At 35.6% G+C, this 21,705-nt stretch overlaps 1 protein-coding gene across 4 annotated transcripts in view; it reads right to left on the bottom strand.

The window, feature by feature from the left end:
- CSMD3 (CUB and Sushi multiple domains 3) overlaps window positions 1–21,705 on the bottom strand; it is a 1,195,693-nt gene that overhangs the window by 538,877 nt on the left and 635,111 nt on the right. For all 4 annotated transcript variants that reach the window (XM_004431279.3, XM_087447535.1, XM_004431280.3 and 1 more), the window contains one exon: window positions 5,208–5,320. In XM_004431279.3, the coding sequence (XP_004431336.2) occupies window positions 5,208–5,320 (113 nt within the window). The remainder of the gene's footprint in view (window positions 1–5,207; window positions 5,321–21,705) is intronic.

Genomic DNA, 21,705 nt, shown 5'->3' with positions numbered 1-21,705 from the left:
GTGCTTACTTTAAATCATAAAAATCAATGAGTCTAAATATTTAAGAAAATCACCATTTTCCAAGAAAATCACCATTTTCCATGAAAATGTTCCATTTCAAAGTTTTAGGTCAGCCCATAAAAGCAGATTGCTTCAACAAAATTTTAAACTCTAGCCATGTACTTTAGTTGAGAGCTATGTAAATATATAAATAAATTTAACTTTAAGCTATGTTTTATGAAAATACTATAAAGTTTCTGAAAGGCAGCAGTCTAAAAACACAGAATTCAGAGTCATATCTTAATTTTGCCTTGTACTAGCCATGTGACCTTGAACAAATTACCTAACTTGCTGTGCCTCAATGACTTCATCTGCACAATAGGGATAATAATACTACCTACCTTGTAGGTTTGTTGCAGTTGATTAAATGAACCAATACATGTGCTAACAATAGTATATAACCACTCAGTAAGTGCTTACTATTAAAACTGCATTGTTGAGAATACACACTATCACACTACGAAAAATTAATCAAACAATTACAATGTCTTATTTCTAAAAAGAGGATATAATATCACTTTCAGAACTCTGTAAAGGCTGGAGATTTTTCTTACATGCCTCTGACATGGATTTTAAGCTCTCTTACCAAATATTCCTAAAGAATATCAACCGTGTGGAAATAAAAATGTACAGACATTTGAAATCAGGCGGCTTTTGTTGTGTGTTGTGTGCACATGCCCTTGTGCATGCTTTAGTTTTATGTGTGCCTGATGAGACAATGGTAGATCAGTAATTTAACTCAATCTTGTGGTGCCCTTATGCTTTTTACGCTGATGGGGGTCTCCAGCTTGTCTCCAGGCTTTGAACTTTCTGCTTCCCAAAACCCCTCAAAATCTACCTGGGTGTAACATTACATAATGGAGAATAGCGTGAAGTCAGTAAACTTAGAGTTGCATATAGGTTCTGCAATAAGTTAATAATCTGACACTCATGTTCATACGTTCACACATTCCAAAATATTTATTGAGTGCTTACTATGTGTTAGGCTTGTGCTAGGTACTGGGAATACAACAGCGAACAAAACAGACCAAATTTCCTATCATCGTGGTGCTTACATCCTAGCCAGTTTTCTGATCTGCAAAAATGAGTAATAATTCTTATCTCTTGGAGTTCTAATGTGATTTAATGAACTAATGGAGTCAAAGTGATTGCAATACACAAGGCTATTAGTATTTATTAATTATCCTTTTAATGTTGCTTAGGTTTTCTAAGATGAAGATGAAAATATGTCCAAAAGAATAGGGCAGTGTTAATGGATGCTAATGTGTCCACTGGAAAAAAAGTATCTTCCTTTTTGCTTCCTTTCTGGTTAATATGCATTTGAAATAACAACAATATAAAGAAAAAAAGAAAACAAAAAGAATGTCTTTAAGGGTAATGGGGCAAGATGGATGGCAAGGTTATTCTTCCTTTTCAGCAGGAAGACCGACTGTCATATCTTGAATCATAATTTCGGCAAACTCATCAATCTCCTGTGAATTGAAACAGCTGTGACTTGTTGTACCCAACATGGACATGACTTGTTTTAATAAGTAAAGAATATCATTAAACTTATCAAGAGTCTGGCGGAGTTTTATTCATTTCTGTTATTGCATACAGTAATCAGCACACTGCCATGCACATCATAAACAATAAATGAATACTAATTGAATAAGAATGAATTGCATTTATAATAAAGGACTATTTTCTTGATTTGCATCATTTGCTGTTTTCTAATATTTTCGGATAGGCACTGTCCAAACTCTACAGAAAAAAGCATTGATGATTCCAAAGATTGAGGCTGAAGTTCTGAAGATAATGAAAACTTAATCAGGCAATTATGTATCATTTTACATTCACAGATAAATTTTTGGTCTCTCAGTCAGTAGTATGGTCTTAGAATAGTCATTTTCAAACTACGTTTTTTGGAGCAGTAGGGTTCTTCATACGTTTGGAGGGAATGAGGGGTAGTCTGACCAATGAGGGGTGTCAATCCTCCTTCCCACACCAGTTCTACCAGAGCAGGCCAGTTTTTAATCTTTTGCTATTTTGGGTTTCTAACCAGAGATTTCATTTGAAATATTATTTTCCTTAAAACCAAGTTTCAAAAACAGTTTTTAGGCAATTAGCAAAACACAACTTAAGAACTAAAGTATATTGTGCAAAACAAAGTCTAAATTACGTAATCTAGTCACTACTTTTAAAATTTTTTAAATTTAAAAGACGAAATATACATTTAATTTACAGAAGCTCTACCTTTAATGTTATCTCATGCAAAATCTACAAATGACAAAAAAAAAAAATCTTTAGACCAAATCTGGAAAGGTTTTTTAGCAGGTGTTCCATTTAGAACCAACTCATTACTTAACAGAGAGCATGGTAATTATGAAAATTATTTTTAGTAGGCGACGTTGCTCAAGCTATCTGCACATCAAAATTTGAAACTTCTCAAAATGAACCCTGCTTCAACTTTGAGCTCAGGTTTTAAATTATGGAGAAAGAAAAAATATGATTTTCACAGTAGGAAAAAAAATCATAGTAAACTAAACTTTTGAGGACATATTTACCCTACTTTATACCATATTATCTATGTCAAATCATTTGTTCAGCTTTACTCAACAAATAATCATTAATCACCTATGATGACATAGAAGGGGGTTGCTAATAGAAATATAAAGATGAATATAACATATTTCCATTTGCTTACATAGTGTATATATATGGGATAGGTTTTATAAAACAGAAAAATTATTCTTTCGTTATGGGTGGAGTTAAGGAAGGTTTCACAGAAGAAAAAATATTGGAATTTGTCTCGAAGGATGAGTGATCTGACGCTGAGCTAGAATTAGAATAGGGATCCAGGTAGAATTTACTGAATGTCCAGAGAAGTGTGAAACAACTTGCTGGGTTCAGACAACTGGATTGGATAAAATTGGATTGTAGGGAGAAAGACAAAAACAGGGTGAAGAAAGCTGGAAGATAAGATCTTTGGAGGTTTTGTACTTTATCTCTAGGCAACGAAAAGTTATGAAAACATTTTAAGCAGAAGTGTACTACGATCACCTCTTTGCCGTGGGAATCTCATCGCTAGCAGCATGAAGGTCAAATTGGAAGAAACCAGGTTGAAGGGAGGGCGAAGAATAAAGGCATTATTCATAAAGAGTCTCCTGGGTTGGTTTCAAATATCTCATCTCTGTGGATATTTGTAAATGAATAGTTGGGTATATTTTTATCTGTCACTATATTCTAATCTTCCTGAAAGAGATAATATCTAGCCGTTCTTTCTGTACTCAACAACTCATTTAGTAGCTGGCACATAGTGGATAGTTAGGAAATATTTTTTGAATTACTCTTGTTGAAAACTGAGCAGAAAAAAAACAAAGTAATGCTTAATTGTGCTACTTTACAAGGTACTTCCAGCTCTTGAACTGCAGTTGAGTGGAGACCTTTGTCAATATCCACAGAACTCCCCTGCTGCTCCAAACTGTTTATGAGCTTTAATAACTGCGTTGTTTGTCGAAGCATTATCATTAATGATTAATATAGTTTCTCAGGTTTAAATGACTGTACGTTTTCTGACAGATAACCTTCATAGAGTGAGGAAAATAATAAAATCAAGAAGAATATAAGGACACCAGGTTCACTTAGCCAAATGAGGGGAAAAAATAAGAAAAAAGAAAAAATCAAGACATAGCTACTTTCAACGTACGCTGACGATTCTTTAAACTTTGTAACTTTGTTTTATTTACTGGGGATAAATGTGGGTTTTAAATGGAGGAGAAATATATTTAAAATTATAATGAGGCTAACCTTTTAATTTTTTTAAACTGACATTTATACAGATTTCTTGAACCATTCCAATTAGCATAGTACCAAATTTAGTCACAAGTTAAAAACACAGGATGCATGTGTCCTGTCTCTCTGACAATATGATGCATTCATTTCCATGCATCCAGATATAAAGGTATGGCAAGCTAGTATTTGAAAAAGGAAACTCTGGTTAAAATTATTATGCAATTAAGAGAATTTTAGTTTACTGATAAGCCATTGTTTTAGCGACAAGATAGAGAATAATGATTTTTACCACAATAGAAATAATAAATTCAAGCAATGTAACTTTTTGATGGTCTATTTATATTTTCATCTTTTTTTTTTTTTTGGTGAGGCAGATTGGCCCTGAGACAACATCTGCCAGTCCTCCTCTTTTTGCTGAGGAAGACCAGCCCTGGGCTAACATCCACGCCCATCTTCCTCCACTCTCCATGGGACGCCTGCCACAGCATGGCCCAGCAAGCAGTACGTCGGTGCGTACCTGGGATCCGAACTGGCGGACCCCGGGCCACCGCAGAGGAGCACGCACACTCAACTGCTTGTGCCACAGGGCCGGCCCTGATATTTTCATCTTTTAAATTGAATTTTAATTGTATTTATTAACACTTGGATATTTTTTCAGTCAAAATTCCAAATTTGAATTTCTTATATGTATATTGTGTCTATATATCCATTGCCTCTATTTGACTTTAATCAGGTTAATCATGTGTCAAAGATATTCATGATTTTACAATGCTTGCATCTATCTCTTACAAAAGAAACTAGAACAAAAGATTCTGTTATACTTATGTAATTCATTATCAGTTTGTATCACTACCAACACTGGGACAGGCAGTAACAATTTAACACATTTGTGGTCTATGATTTACATAGGAGTTGATAATCTGAATACTAAGACAATGTATTTGATCTGAGAGAATCACTGACAGATTACAAAAAAAAAAACTGGTACCCTGGATTCTTTGAAGAATTAAGCTCTTTGCTTTGTATTTAAGCATTTAATAACTCGTAGATTTTTGGCCAGGCAAATTTATATAAAGTGCATACAATTACATTGTCTATTCTGGGAAAGGCTAGGAGTCCAGAGTGACTAAAGCATAGGGATAGTATAGTGGACTGGGGAGAGATAAGGTATGCAAAATAGATATATTTTAAATTAAAAAAAAAACCCTAATTTTACTCAAGGAAAAGTGAAATCAACATTTGTAGTTAATTTAAAGAGGAAAGTATTTTGTTGAAATATATTTTTGCTTTTGTTCTGGGAAACCTATTTTGCAGATGCAATTAAACATGAATTTAAAAGTATTCTCTGTTGGTATTAAGATAACATATTTCCCATAGTAGCAATTCATCATTACCTTTGTAGTTAACCTTGAAGCCAACAGATCCGACACTTTCATCTGTTTGAAGGTGCAGCCACATTTGGCTACTCATGCTCACTATCAAGTCTGGCACAAAGCTTCCAGTCAGCCTAAAAAGGTATGGACAAAGAAGGGAGAAATGGGTTATTAAAGCAACCTCTGCATGCAAATTATGAGACAGACGTGTTTCTCAATACTTTCTTGGCTAGAAAAAAATCTGTCAGATAAACTTACAAGACTATGTGTTGATGTAACAGAACAAATGGCACAATTTAGTGATCAAGATTTATTATAAACAAGTATAATTTTATGTGTTTAACTAGGTTAGATCATTCATATCTCTGAGGCAAGATACTAAATTTTAGACCATCAGAGAATCTTATACTTCTTTTTGAACTGCAAAGAAAAGGGGGATCTATAAAAATCTTACAGTTTGTTTTTTAACAGGAATGCACTTTAACTTTTCAAGTTTCAAAGAACACCATTCTAAAGAAATATTGCAAAATATTTAAGTACTGTGAAAAACAATAAAATGACAAGGAATATAATATAACCCTTTGCAATACTTATGTCAAGCTGTCCATGTCACGTATGGTTCACTGTAAATGGTTTTACTTTAAAGAATATGCTGCTAATTTGATGTGGCATCACTAAATCTACGCATTAATAATCTCGTTCCGTAAAGCTCAATTTTATAACCCTAACAAGGGAAATTACTTCATGTTTCCTCTGTCATTAATAATGTTGCAATCACATATTTGAACCAAAGCCAAGGGTTATATAAAGGAGGAAAGCAAATGAGTAAATAACACCTTAGGGGGAAAAGTCTGTCAAGAATAGAAAGAGGAAAAAAATGGATTCACTGCTGAGTAAAATATCCACATTGATAGGGAATTCTAAATTACATACTAAAAAGATAGGTTTTTAAAAGAAGAAATTCCTAAGTGTTTACCTATTTTACCGCTAAAACCATGAAGATTGCTGGAAAATTACATTAGGAGAGAAGGCATAAAGTTTCCCTTCTCAATAAAAAGGGTACCCTAAGAGAGCATAAAACAGTCCCCTGGATGAAGCAATGCTATAATTAGACTAGCAGAGGGCAGCACGGATGACCATATCCTTGAAGTGACCAGGGCAACAAAATGCCTTGCTCACTAGTCAGCCACCAAAATTGTAAAACATCAGCAGCAGACTGCATTAGCAGTATAGCTATGTCACTGGTGTCCAGTGCTACAGATTATGGTCCTCTATCACAAATAAACTGAGTCTATGAATTAATTACGGGATTATGCATGATATTGAGGAACATTGTGAAATATCAAGATACTATCAATATATTACAGAACTTTAGATTATATTCAATTTCTTCCTGCCAAAGCAAATTTAAAATTATTATAATATAAACCATACACACACATACATTCTCCTTCATAATATATGTGTATATCTGTATGTCTAGTACATATAGTAGTCCCCCCTTATCTGCTGGGGATACCTTCCAAGATTGCCAGTGGATGCCCGAAACCATGGATATTACTGAACCCTATATATGCTATGTTTTTTCCTATACCTTCATACTTATGATAAAGTTTAATTTATAAATTAGACACAGCAAGAGATTAACAACAATAGCTAATAATAACATAAAACAATTATAACAATATACTGTAATAAAAGTTACGTGAATGTGGTCTCTCCCTCTTTCAATCCAAATCTATTTCTGAATCTGTGTAACCATACCTTACTTGCAGTAAATGGCTTGGTGTCAGTCCTTTCAAGGGACCCTTCGCTGAAGTCTTTGTATAAGCTCAGCGCTTTCTGGTGCAACACATTGCCGTTAATCATAACACGTTTTCTGTTCATGTCTTCCATCCACAAATTTACTGCCTTTTCCATCATAACTAAGCACTTATCATATGCTGTGGCTGTAACTTGTGCAGTTTGAGGTGTAATAACAAAACTAGCACAAATTTCTTTTTCCTTCTTCACAATTTCACAGATAGAAGATGTTCTTACTGTAGATCTTAGCAACTGCAGCATATGATTTTTTCTCTTTCCTTATTAAGTCAAGAACTTTCACCTTTTCACTTGAAGCATTTTACAGCTTCTCTTTGGCATATCCAAATTGCCAGCATCACTACTCTTGCACTTTGGGGCCATTATTAAGTAAAATAAGGGTTACTTGAACACAAGCACTGTGGTACCAGGACGGTTGATCTGATAACTGAGATGCCTACTAAGTGACTAAAGGGCGGGCAGCGTACACAGCATGGATATCACGGACAAAGGGAAGATTCAAGGTGGGATAGAGCAAGATCTCATCATACTATTCAGAATGGCACACAATTTAAAATTTATTAATTGTTTATTTCCAGAATTTTCCATTTAATATTTCAGACTGTGGTTGACCACGGGTAACTGAAACTGCAGAAAGTGAAACCACAGACAAGGGGGGACTACCATATATGTATGCATATATATACATATACACTATCATTTGAAAACATCTTTCAATTAAACTTTGTGGCATGTGAACTTTCAATTTTCAAATTGATGAGTTCATAAGTACTAGTCTTTTGAGCTACAGTAGAGCAGTTTATGGACAAGAGTGAGGACTCAAGCTTAGAGACATGACAGAAAGTAAAGTAAACTTATTACGAAGTGGGCATGAGCATTTAAAATTATAGAATGTGCATCAGCTAGACCATATCAAATATGCCAACAATCTATCTCACGGTGAATATTAAAAAATGATTTCATGGGAAAATTTAATTATTGTTCTTTATTATATCCTCTTATAACTGTCTCAGTCCTGAACTCTTTTACCAGTCCCAAACCTCTAGGATGGTAATTTTGTCAGCTCATAAAGAACAGCTAATACATACAGGCTAAATTGTTTCCTTGCTAACGTGTTCTGCTCTTTGCCATGATTCTACCTAGTTCCCAACTCATTGTTGGTGTAAAGGTAAATATAAACCTAAAGAATTAATAGTTAAATTAAAATTTCCCCTGATGCCAAAAAGGAAAGAGAAATTGCCATTTCTCTTTAGCATTTCCTTTAGAAAACCTGAAATTGTAAATGGTATCTATTTCTTTCAGATGTATGTAAATCTTCTAAAAGCTAAATAAGCCTCTTGCCAATTTTGCATCCCATGAATGTCTTTCTTGGAGACCTTGGGAGACCATCTCTTTGAAATGTGAACATCAAGGAGGATGTCGCTCTGTCTCCCTGTTTCTGTGAGAGTTTCAGCCGAGGCACATAGCTCCATGATGTAACTTCTTGCCTGTCATAAGATAGGAGAAGTTTTATTTTTCCTTTTGATAAGGACCATTAACACATATGTAATAGATTGTATCTGCCTGACTACGTAGAATAGTGAGATTTATTTCTCTTTGCAATCGCCTTAGTTGATTGCCTGTGATGCACATGACACTATGGTTTAATGCCTATTCAATATTAAAACTGTTTCATTCTTTTCTAATTTTGTGGAGAGAGTTAACTGGGTTGGCAGAAGATTTTATTTTTAATTGTATTACCTAACAATTTGGTAATGCGGATGAGATACAAATGGCAGTTCCTGAATTAAATGAAGCAGCCGAAGGTCTTGTGGCCACACAACAGTCGTATAAGAGATCCTGAATTATAAGAAGTCTCCCTTCTAGTGCTCTGCTCTGTTGGAATACTAGCTGGATGAACCACTCTTTCCAAATTCAAGATTTTAGTACTGAGTAAGCATGGGAAAATGGACTTTAAAATCCCATCAGGATCATGACTGGCTTTCATGGTGGAAAAATACGGGAAGCCAGGAATGTTGCCTGTAGTTCTTTCTCTTCAACAGTTAATATCTTTTTGTCACATTTGGAATACATATGACAATCCAATCTTTCAGGATTTGTGAATGTTTTAGAAGGGCTTCATTCCAAGGAAATGAATTACTAATATTTACTGGATAGATAACATTCTAAGAGGAAAGTTAAAAAATGATTTGGATAACCAGAAGGAAAGACCGAGAAGAATGGAAGAGGAAATGTGGGAATTAAAGGTACTTTCTCTTTCACAGAACCCTCTTCTTCCTTTCTGTACTTCCTCTGCTCCCTCTGTGTCCCCTGCGTCTCCTTATCCTTCTTGCTTCAAATAGACTCCTGGAAAGAGGGAAGTGATGATCTTTTAGATATGTGGTTCTCTTTGTTAGCGGATTTCCCTACAAAGAAGGATGAGGGCACAACTTATTTAGCTGGTAATGAATTACCTGCTTTGTCTGAGAACACAGGCTTGCGTGACTCATGTCCTAACCCTGACCCCACTCTATGTCTTAGCACGGATTCTATCTGCAGGAGTCCCTTATCATCTATACAGCATGCGTCTAGGAAAGCAGAAATTTTAAAGAGGTATGATTAGGGAATAGTTGAGAACTGGTGTAAAGGACTATGTGCCCATATGGAAATTATAGGATGTAGAATGGTTTCACTGATCATTTAGAAAAAAGCAAAATAAAAAAAAAAAAGTTCTAGGTTGCTAAATATATCAACATGGGAAAGATGCCAAAAGCCATATAATTCTACATTTTTCTTGTAACAATGTAAAGAAAACCAGTTCTTCTTATGTGATGACCAGTGAAGCTACTGCCAGTGAGAACCTACTCAGCCTCCCTGCCTGCTGATATTATTCCTATGAAAGCTCTTTTCCCTATTTCCCAGAAGCCTACAGAAGTCCTCCACAGTGTGTTTTCAATTTACATCCCCACACTCGGGGATGTGCAGTAGCTACTGTGTGGAATTCTGCGACCAGCAGACTTCATTCATTTGATGGAACAAGCACACTGGGGACCAGAAGATGACCCATCACAGCAAGGAGTAGCCAACTAGCTGCCACCTTCCATAACTATGCAAGAACTAAGGGCTTGAGAGATCCATCGAAAGCAATTGTTCATAGTGTTACTTGGAGGCTTTCCTCTAAATGTGAGCTCAGAGAAATGGTAGTGGTGTATCCAGAAAATGGATAAGTCCTCCACTATTTTCCATCAGCAATTTGTCAAGACTTTCCCAAAATTTACTAGCATGGACCAGGGGTAGATCAAAATGATCCTTTGGTCCCATCTGCCTTTTTCTTGGCTCTCTTGCTGACTGTCAAACCTCAAATTAGGGAAAACGTGGTAGAATGGCAAGGACAGACTATTATTCAGATCTTGGCAGCAGTTACTCAAATTGGGGACAACCTAGAGAAATATGAAGAAGAAAAGAAGTTAAAAATTGCTGTGCTAACTGTTCAGTTAAAATTATTTACTAAAGTAAATAATCTCTACTCTGGCCAATTTATAAAGAGAGAAAAGGAAGAAAAGAAAATTGTATGTCATTATTGCAAGAAGTTAGGACACTGGAAGAGAGATTGGAGAAAAGAGACTCCAGTAGATGCAAAAATTGCAGAAACAAGGGAATCGGGAAAGCACAGAGGCTAGGGAATAATTGGCAAATGGTTTACTATTGACAGGTTGAGGGAATCTCAGAGGTAAGAACTGGTGAAATATTCATTTCAATAACTTTCCCTCAGGCTAACATAACTTTGCTTTCTCTAGGAGACACTGGTGCTACTTATTCTGAAATTTCACCAGAAATTCCCCACTTTCCATCGGGTCATAAAGTAATACAGGTTGTTGGTATTTTGAATCAACTTTATATTTGTTCCTTTTCTTCTGTGGTTCCCACATGAATAGATCATCTGACTGAAGAACATGTTTTCTTACTTTCTCCTGATTCTCCTGTAAACCTATAGGGGAGAGATCTCCTGTGCAAATTAAGACTACCATATTGTATACTCCATCTGGAGTGTCTGTTGAACGCCCTGAAAAGAAAGCAGCTGATTTGGTTACTCTGTGCCTTCTGAAAGAAAAGGAATATAGCAAAGAGTGGCAGGCTCATGCTGTGCTGGAAAAGCACCCTGAGCAAAAACAAATCAATGAATGGCTTTGGGCCCTCGGAATAATAATACTGGTTTAATATGAGATGTAGAGCCAACAGAAATAGCTTATCAAAAGCACAAGCCATGGCGATGTGTCAAACAATACTTTTTGTCAAGAGTTCAATTAAAAGGAATAAAACCAGTTAAAAAAAGAACTAGAAAACAAGGGATAATTATAAAAGAGTACTAACCCTGTAATACCTACTAATACTACCAAACTTCCAGAAAAGAAGGAAGCTAAATTTGGTAAAGATGGTCCACCTTTGTACAAGATCTTAAAGAAGGAAATACATCCATTGTTCCATTAATGCCTGCAGTTCCTAACACTGCAACTATTATAACGTTGGTGCCATCATCTGCAGTTTTTCTCCAATTTATCTGTGCTCTAGCTTTTCTCCCTGCTCTTCTAGTGGGCAAGTCTAAATTCTTATTTGCTCTTACTCATGGAGGAGTTCAGTATTTACAGCAAAGTTTCCTCAAGAGTTTCAGTATTCTCCTACTATTTCTCTAGTAATTTACAGGATAACTTAAAGAAAGCTGTCCCACGAGGAGAATCTATAAGTATTCAATATATAGATGGTTTGCTGGTAGCATCAGAATCTAAAGAACAAAGCAAAACTGACGCTTTGGCTTTGTTACAATTCCTGCCTTCACAAGGGCATAAGGTCTCACTAGATAAATTGCTATACTGCCAACAGAGGTAAAATATTTAGGGCATCTGTTGATGCTGGAGGTCCCAAAGTGTTAGAATATAAGAGGCAACCCATTTTGCAGATGAAATACCCTATTACAAAAAACAACAGATAATTTTGGGGACTAGTAGGCTGTTGTAGACAGTGGATTCCAGCTTTTGCAGAGTGGGCAAAACTTCTGATAGAGCAATTGCATGATAATTGCTCAGATGCTCAGATTTGGTCTGTAGAGTCTGAAGAGGTTTTTGAACTAAAATGGGCTATCATTTCAGCTTTGGGGATTCCAAACTTTGAGAAGATTTTCTATTTGCTTTGTCATGGAAAGAAAGGTGCTACTTTCGGAATTGTAACTCAAAAGTTGCTATTAGACCACACATCAATAACGTATTTCTCAGTTTTTCTGGAGGCTATGGCACTATGGATACTGGAATGCTGTGACAGCAGCACATGCACTTTTAAAAGCCTCCGGCCCTTACCTTTGCTGCTTTACCTTTACCAAAGGTAGGCTCAAGCTCTACCTTTGGTTGCTTAACTTATCTGCATGTCCTACATGTTCTGACAGCTATCTTACAAGTGCATGAGATCCAGAATTTGTGAGTATGTCATTAGACTAGTTTTGAACAAGCATTATTATTCAATCCTAGTATTGTGCTTGGGAGATGCAACCTCCTAAATCCTGTTAGTCTTTTATCAGAACCTGATCAAATAGACGATCATGATTGTACAATAGTAATAGAAGAAGACACCAGGCCCTGACCTGATTTATCTGATACCGTTGTTTACAATGCCAGTGTAATGTTTGCTGATGGGTTATGTACTCAGGATAAAAGTGGCCAACTTCAGGCTTCATATGCTATGAGTGACTTCTTATGAAATTTTGGAAGCTCATATTTTCCCTAGAATTAAGGGGGCACGAGCAGCCTAGTCAATAGCAGTAACAAGAGTTACAATTATATATATATATATATATATGTATATATACACACACACACACATACACATATATACACACACACATACATACACACATATTATTATATATATGTTTTATATTTGTATAAATATAATTTATAGAATTATTATATATAATTATATATACACACATATAATAATGTATATATATACATACACATATAATAACTGACAGTTGATTTGTATGAGGCTATAAAACTGCCTACTCAGATCAGTAATCCATTGTAGAGCTCATGCAGGGCAAAATGAAAACTTCTAAAGGCAAGGATTTTGCTGACAGACCTACAAAGGCCATTGTTAAAATGTGGCAGATTTCAAAGTTAGAAGCCTCACATTTAATATAACAATTTTTGTTAATTTCCAAAAATATACTTCACAAAAGGAAATATACAAATAGATTGAAAAGGGGCTAAAAGAAACTCCACTGAACTATGGGAATTATGTAAAAAAATCATTCCCATGCCACAGTCCTCATTGGCTTGCTTAGTAATCTCGTGTCCTCAATATAATCACCTACATAACGAAGGGATTTTAAAGCCATTAGATTTTTACTACATCTACCTAAAAAGTGAAGTTATTTCAAAACATATTAAAAAGATGAGCAATCTGTCAGCAAAATTCTTTACATGCCACTCTCAAGGTATGTGTAGGCAGTTTTCCCCAACCAACTTTAGCAGAAACTCGGCCTCATTTGGATTTCATAGAATTAGTGCCTGTGGAAAGTAAGAGATTTTGTCTAGTTATGGTGTATATTTACATCTGGATGGTCTGAAGTCCTTCCTTCTTCAGATGCCAATGCTCAGGAGGTGGTAAAGTCTCTTAATACACATATTTTCCACTTTTGGGATACTAGAGCATAATGAATCAGAGAGAGGAAGTAATCTTATTTCCACTGTCATCCAGTAATTATGCAAATATCTACAGATTCTTATAAGATAAATCAAACTCATTTGCTAAGATTCAGCAATATACTAGATTAAAATGGCTTAGAACTTTACTGCTAGCCTTGTTAATAAGTAATGCAATCTCTGCAAGCAAGCATGATATTTTTCCCTTTAAATTTACATTTGGCAAGCCTATGAATTTGGGTCAGAGATCATGTCCTGTGCCTGATTTAACTGAATCCTCTCATAATCATGTTCAATACTTCAAAGGGCTTCTTTCTTTCCTAAAAGCTCTGAGACATAAAGTTATAAGGACCTTGAAGGAAGAAGTCTGCCACATCTATTGACTGGGGAGATTCCGCCTACCTAAAAATGTTCTAGAGAAAAGATAGGCTGTTGCTGTGCTGGAGCAAGTGTTGCTGATCACCCAAATGTCTATCAAAGTGAAAGAAAAACCCAGGTGGATCCATGCTTGCCAATTGAAGCCAGTACCTCAGAAGGACTGGACAGTGGTTCCCACAAAACTCTTGAAACTTAAATTTTCTCGAATAACTGATAATGGCACTAAACTCAATTGAAAGACGGTATTCTAGCGAACTTATGATTCTCATGCACTGCCTTGCTGTCCTATTCACAGTAGTGTTGAGATAGGAACAAGTCTAATGAGACAGGGCCATCTGAAGGCCCCTGGCCTAACAAGATAAGGGCCCTAACCAATCAGCAAGCCAGAAGAATCAGAGAGAGGCCACTGTGGGAGATCAAAATTGGCCACCCTGAAATATGTCTCTTTATTTTGATTATTTTCTCTGACGGACATTTGACCTCCCCCAAACTGCCTAAAGATTTAACATAGAAGACCTATTTCAGGAAGGAGCCACTATCATATGATGGCTGTAATAGAATGTAAAATAGATGTTACAATAGGAAAGGCTCCAACAAGCCCATCTTATCAAAAATTCTGTCTCTCCCAGGCCACATTCTCTAGGTGGCCCTGCAAAGAGTTGCCAGACAAACATTTACATTTATAAGGGAACTCTCCATTTGTAAAGGTATCGCCCTCTCTGTCTTGGGAAGAGGGGAGGATGACCTTACCTGTGGAAACTCTTATCAGTACGGAAGGAGAGGACTTAAATCTGCATACCCTTGATTACTGTAATTTCTGTCTCCCTTCTGTCTCCCTCCCCACCCCCAACATCCTCCTTTGTCTTTAGCTGAAGATGTTATTTAAGATGAGAATAGCCACTATGGTGTTGAGAAACTCAGTTTCCCTGGTTTCTCCCACATATACATGTTATTAAACTTGGTATTATTTTCTCCTGCTAACCTGTCTTTTAATTATTTGGCCAGCCAGAAGAACTTCAAGGGAAAGGGCGGAAGGGGATTCTCTCTCTTTCCCGACACCACCAAGATCCACATTCTGCAGTTTCTGGACTTTCCCAGGCTTATGCATGCACCCTAGCACCCAGGAGTTGTCTGAAGGTGACCCTAGCCCCATTACCATGCTAAACATCACACCCAGAGGTGGAGAGCTAGCATGCTAGTTATACATGCAACACATGTGGTGGAATGTCAAACAACAGTGCAAGCACAAGAAAAGTCTCACTTCTACATGCCCTGACAAGGCACTGTCCCCCAAACTTTGCCTAATAAAAGCCCCACAATCCCACTCCCTAATGAGGCAGTCACCTGCCCCTTTCCTTTCTGCACTGCCTCCCTTGTGCCTCCCTTGTGCACAAGCTAATAAACTCTTACTTTTCTATTCCCATCTGTTGTCTCTCTTGATTTCTATCCTAGGGGACAACAAGAACCCAATGTGCCCGTAACAGTGTTATTTCAATTACATTAAGAATCACATTTTATTAGAAAACAAACATATTATTTGTTACACTACTTGTTCTTTCTGTTCTCCCATTAATATTTCCCACAATCAGTATTTCCAAACAGCTCTAAATTGTACTCCCAGTGGACAAGACAGCCTTAAAGTTCCCCTCAGCTTACCTAAACCTTACAGGGGCTTCTTCCTGACTATAGGCTCCTGCTATACCTTTTGTTAGAGGATTTACTTTAGAAAACTTGCAATTGTAGGGGGCCAGCCCCATGGCTTAGCAGTTAAGTGTGCGAGCTCCGCTATTGGTGGCCCAGGTTCAGATCCCTGGCGTGCACCGACGCACCACTTGTCTGGATCCCTGGCAGCGTCTGACATACAGCAACTAGAACGATGTGCAACTATGACATACAACTATCTACTGGGGCTTTGTGGAGAAAAAGGGGAAAAAAGGAAGAGGATTGGCAATAGATGTTATCTCAAGGCCGGTCTTCCTCAGCAAAAAGAGGAGAATTGACATGGATGTTAGCTCAGGGCTGATCTTCCTTACAAAAAAAAAGAAAAAGAAAACTTGCAATTGTAAATCCTTTCTCTGACCTTTGAGATGTAAATCTTCTACAACCCAGGAATGTCTTTTACAAGGACCTGGGAGGCATCTCTTTGAAATGTAATCACAAAAGGAGATAGCACTCCTTTCTCCCAGTCTCTGTAGCAGTATAAGAGCCCAGGTTTGATGAGCTACTATTACAAACACAGATGGCTTATTCACATTGACTAATCTCCCACCTAAAGTTCTCCAGTACTTTTTCACTAGCTTACACTAGCACTTAAAAACCATCCCACCTTTTGTTTCAGCAGAGTTGGGTTCAATTTCTCTTCCCTATTTCAACAGTCTTGGCTTCTATTGCAACAGTCCTGACTCCTACTGCAATAGTCTTGAATAAAGTCTTTCCTGACTGTTTAACTGGCCTGATGTAATTTTTCTCTTACACCAGTACAGACATGATCTGCATTTATAGGTCCAGCAATCCAATTATTGGCAAAGTAAAAACAAGAACACCTCATTAATTTTGTATAATACCAAAGTAAAAGTAACTAATGTGCCTTCAGATACTCAAACTGTAAATTTGACACACACAAAAATCAGCTGTGTTAACTGGTTTGACTGAAAGGATGGTGCAAGGTAAAAAGCATCTAATTAAGAGACAAACAGAAAGCTGACATTTACAGATTAAGACGACAGAAGACAGGTCTAATGTCACTTATTAACTTTGAGGTACGGGTTCTTTCCAGTCCAAGTATAGATAAATAAACAAAAGTGGATGTCTATAATTCATGGAGATTTAATTTTTTTTTTAAATTTTTTCCCCCAAAGCCCCAGTATATAGTTGTATGTCATAGCTGCACATCCTTCTAGTTGCTGTATGTGGGATGCGGCCTTAGCATGGCTGGAGAAGCAGTGCGTCAGTGCGCACCCGGGATCCGAACCCTGGCCACCAGCAGCAGAGCACGTACACTTAACCGCTAAGCCACAGAGGAGGCCCTAATTCATGGAGATTTAATTGACTGTTATAATAATGTAACTATTGATTTGGATCTCTGCAAAAAACGGCCTGTAGGCTGGGTTCATTTTCAAGACTCACAACAATTAGAGCCAGGTATATTGAACACTGGAAGTTCAATATGTACCATTCAATCGGTGCCTCATAATAATACTAGATAATGGTTCTGGGTATCTTTGTTTTTCCTGTCTGACAAAAATTATTTGTAAACATGAAATAACTACTGAAGAGCCTAGATTATCTTATAATGTTACTTATGTGATTGATGGGAACTCAGGAGAAATTTATTGGCCTTTTGAGAAAAACTGTTAGTCAAAATTTCAGATTCGGGCTCCAGGGTGATGAGGCTAATTTTCAGGTTTGGATTGGGTATGATTTCACAAGGAACTACAAAATAATACTCAAATAGTTAATCACTTGAAAGCGTAAGCAATATAGACATCACAGCAGTTTGTAAAATTAAGGTATGATGGAGAATTCTTGTCCATTGCTAATCAAGAATGTGCTTTAACCATTTAGCATGGTATAATATATTTAAAGGTTATTCCTCCAAAGTTAATATTGTACTGAGTTTTTAAATTCATCCCATTGTATTCCTGATAATTGCTTTGCTTTGTAGTTTACTGTGGATTTGCTGTATGTTTAGATGACTGCAAACTGCTCAGAGGAAAGTAGAAACAGCAATAGAGCTAATTAGAAAATTGTAGTTTTATTATAAAATAGTCACAAAAAGAAAAATTTTAAGTGCAAATACAAAATTTAAAAAAAATAGAGTTCAAATTTTCCCTGGTGCCAAAAGGGAAACAGAACTCTCCTCTCCTCCCACTTCTCTTTAGCATTTCCTTTAGAAAATTTGAAATTATAAATGCTTGCTTTCTCTGATTCTTTTCAGATGTATGTAAATGTTTTAAAAGCTAAACAAACCTCTTACCAGTTTTGCACCCCAAGAGTGTCTTTCTTGGAGACCTTGGAGTCTTCTCTTTGAAATGAGAACGTGAAGAAAGATGGTGCCCTGTCACCTGTTTCTCTGAGACTTAAAGTCTAGGTACTTGCCTCCAGGATGTAACTTCCTGCTTGTCATAAAGATAGGAAAAGTTTACTTTTTCTATTGATAGGATAATTAACATATGTGTAATGAATTGTATGTGCCTGTCTATACAAATGGGTGAGATTTTTTCTCTTTTACCAATCTCTTTAGTAGATTACCTACAATGAGCATCACAGTCTGGTTTAAATATTATTCAATAGTGAAATTAATTCAGTCTTTTCAACATTTTGTGGAAAGAATTCACCGGGTTGGTAGATGATTTTATTTTTAATTATATTTTCTCAACACTAGGTATCTCACTTACAGCCCTGCTCTTTGCATGTATCTTCAATGGCTAATTCCTCTCAACAGCCTCTCAAAGACCTTGGTTTAGACTCAAACCATAGGATCTACCTGCTTTGGACAACTTTGTACTCAATGTCCATTCCTGACAATAAAGGGTGCTTTTGGGCCATAGAGGAGACAGTCTTAGATCATTCTCAAGAGAGTCTCAAATGAGTCTTCAAATAGTTTTAACATGTTTTTAAAACACCCTGTTGAACCTATTGTCTGTAAACTTAGGGAAAAAAAGCTTCTTTAACACCTGTTTGTTTATAAGCTGAGTAACCTTAGTGTTCATAATGCATTCTAATCCTCCTAGTTAGTTCCTTCATGCTAGAATAAAAAAGTAAAAGCCCTAAATACATACACTCAGAAATATTCTTCAAGCACTAAAATACAATATAAAATAAAGGACAGGATCTGTAAAATTTCTATTAGTATCAATGCCTGATTTTCTTTATAATCACCCTAGGCATATGGATGCATCCATTAGAGAAAAAAACTGTACTCCTAAATTCCTACATATTTTTTGTATCACACAAATAGGCAAATTTTGTCTTTTGGGAAATGCATTTAGTATTCTTCTAATAGAGTGCTCTCAAAGGTGATTTATACATTCATTTTGGATACACGAAATTCACTAAAGATGAAGATGGCTGCAAAAAATTAGATTAAAAAACCCTGAAATATCACCAGTAGGGTGACATCAGAAAGTGGTATCACTTCACACCTTTTAGGATGGCCATTATCAAAAAGACAAGAAATAACAAATGCTGCTGAGAATGTAGAGAAAACCCTTGTATACTATTGGTGGAAATGTAAACTGGTACAGACACTCTGAAATAGTATGCAAGTTCCTCAAGAAATTAAGAATATGATATGATCCAACAATCTCATTTCTGGGTCAATATCCAAAGGAAACAAAACCATTATCTTGAAAAGATATCTATAACCCCATGTTCACTGCAGCATTATTCATAATAGCTAAGGTATGGAAACAACCTAAGTGTCTGTCAACAGATGAATGGATCAAAAAAATGTACAGTGGAATATTAATCAGCCTTAAAAAAGAAGGAAATCCTGTCATTTGCAACAACATAGAACCTGGAGAGCCACATGCTAAATGAAATAAATCAGACAGAGAAAGACAAATACTGCATGTTATTGCTTATATGTGGAATCTAAAAAAAAAAGTTGAACTCAGAAATAGAAAGTAGAAAAGTGGTTGTCAGGGGCTGGCCGGGTAAGGGAATTAGGGAGAGGTTGGTAACAGGAGACAAACTTTCAGTTATAAGATGAATAAGGTCTGAGGATCTAATGTGTAACATCGTGATTATAGTTGATAAAACTGTATTGCATAATTGAAATTGCTAAGAGAGTAGAATTTAACTGTTTTCACCAAACAAACAAACAAAAAGTTAAATATGTGAGGTGTTGAATGTGTTAACTTGATAGAGGAAATCCTTTCACAATGTATATGTATATCAAATCATCATGTAATACACTTTACATATCTTACAATTTTTTTAATTATACTGCAGTAAAGCTGAAAAAAAATAAAAAGGCAAAAAAAGTGGATCAATATACTGAAAAAATAATATATAGTTTTAAAATAAAAATACATGAAGTACTATGAAATGGTGGGACTACACAAATGTTGACTCTATTAGGTAATTGAGTAGTCAACAATTGTGGCTTTTACGTCGTTTATGGACTTAGGTTTTAGAAGTTTAATTTCTTAGCTAATTCAAAAGCATAATGTGTATGAGAGTGTTTATCATGGTTCTCATTTCATATGGATTTCTACAACAACATTTGTTTGTAGAAAAGAGAATTTGAAGGTCAAGATCTCAGCACATACATATTTATACTCATCTATGGATACTTCATCATATATATTTAGCATTCTAACAAAGTGTTGTGCTTATAATACTTAATATTTGTGGGAGGAAATCTTATTTAGATACCTTTCTATATTTTGTCCCAATTTCTTATTCCACAACCACTTTTGAAATGCCTACCACAATACAAATATTGCTGATTAAAAAGAGAAAAACACCAACACTATTATCTGAATTATTATCAACTGGTCAAGTTCATATTCTGATCTCTATTGACACTTGTCACTACACCACCATGAAGGTGCCAGAAATGAAATGCTATTTAAAAAAAAAACACTGTCCAAGTAACTCCATTGGGGAGAAAACGAACAAGAGTGAGAGCGAGAGAGAAAAGTCTACATATGGGCAATAGATTATTGTACGGCAAATGGCAGGAGCAACAAATGTCTAAATTATGAATTTAAGTTTGCAGCTTAAATCTGCATTATTTTAGGAATTTTCATCTCATAAAACTATACAGAGAACATAGTACTGCATATGATATCCAATTATAGAGCATTCTCTATTACTAAATAATTTTATTGCTTATAACTTTGTCATGAGTATTTCCTTGGAGCCAAAGTCTCAAAGTGAAGAAGGGTAGCACAAAAATTATTTTTATGTTATTGAATTGCAAAAATTATATGCTTTGTACTTCAGGGAAAGAAATTTTTGTGAGAATTATTTTTAAAAACCCTTCAAACTAATTCCTTTTTAGGAGGATTATTTTAGCTGTTGAACATGTTATGCCTTTATGGACTACATTTTTTTCTGGAATAGAATATGACAATTGATTTTACCTTTTAGAACCTAAATATTGCAAGAAAATGAGAAACAAAAACACCATATGTTTCCAATGCTTAATTCAATCCATGACCTAAATAGAATAGGTTGAAATGCTCCATATCTGATTCAGTGTTTATCAAGGTGATGTAGCCTGTGTTTATTAAATTAATCAGAACTTATAAAATTAAATATAGGCTAAATTCATCCTTTTATAAAAGACTTTAAAATATTATATTATATGGCTTTCTGTTAAGTGAATGTATTTTCCATTTTTTTTATTATGTTATCTGACATTCAGCTATTAAATCTTCTAAAATAAATTTATTTAAAAAATAATTTTGGTGCCAGAAGTTACTCTCTAGCACATGGATCAAACTTAATAAAATACAAAAAGGAGTTCACAGATGAGTAAACAGACTGCTAAATAAAATGTCTAAATGGAAACTAGGTTTACCTGTTGGAAGAGCATTATTTAAAATAAATTCTCTTCAACTAGGGTTTTTCAATAAATTCTTGTTTTTTTTTTAATTATTTTATTGAGGTCATAATGGTTTATAACATTGTGTAAT

The sequence above is a fragment of the Ceratotherium simum genome, chromosome 23 (genome assembly GCF_057802395.1).
Source record: "Ceratotherium simum simum isolate JZ-2026a chromosome 23, ASM5780239v1, whole genome shotgun sequence".
NCBI lineage: Eukaryota > Metazoa > Chordata > Mammalia > Perissodactyla > Rhinocerotidae > Ceratotherium > Ceratotherium simum.
The sequence above is the reverse complement of the archived record's forward strand: the minus strand, read 5'-3'. Positions and strand labels throughout refer to the sequence as shown.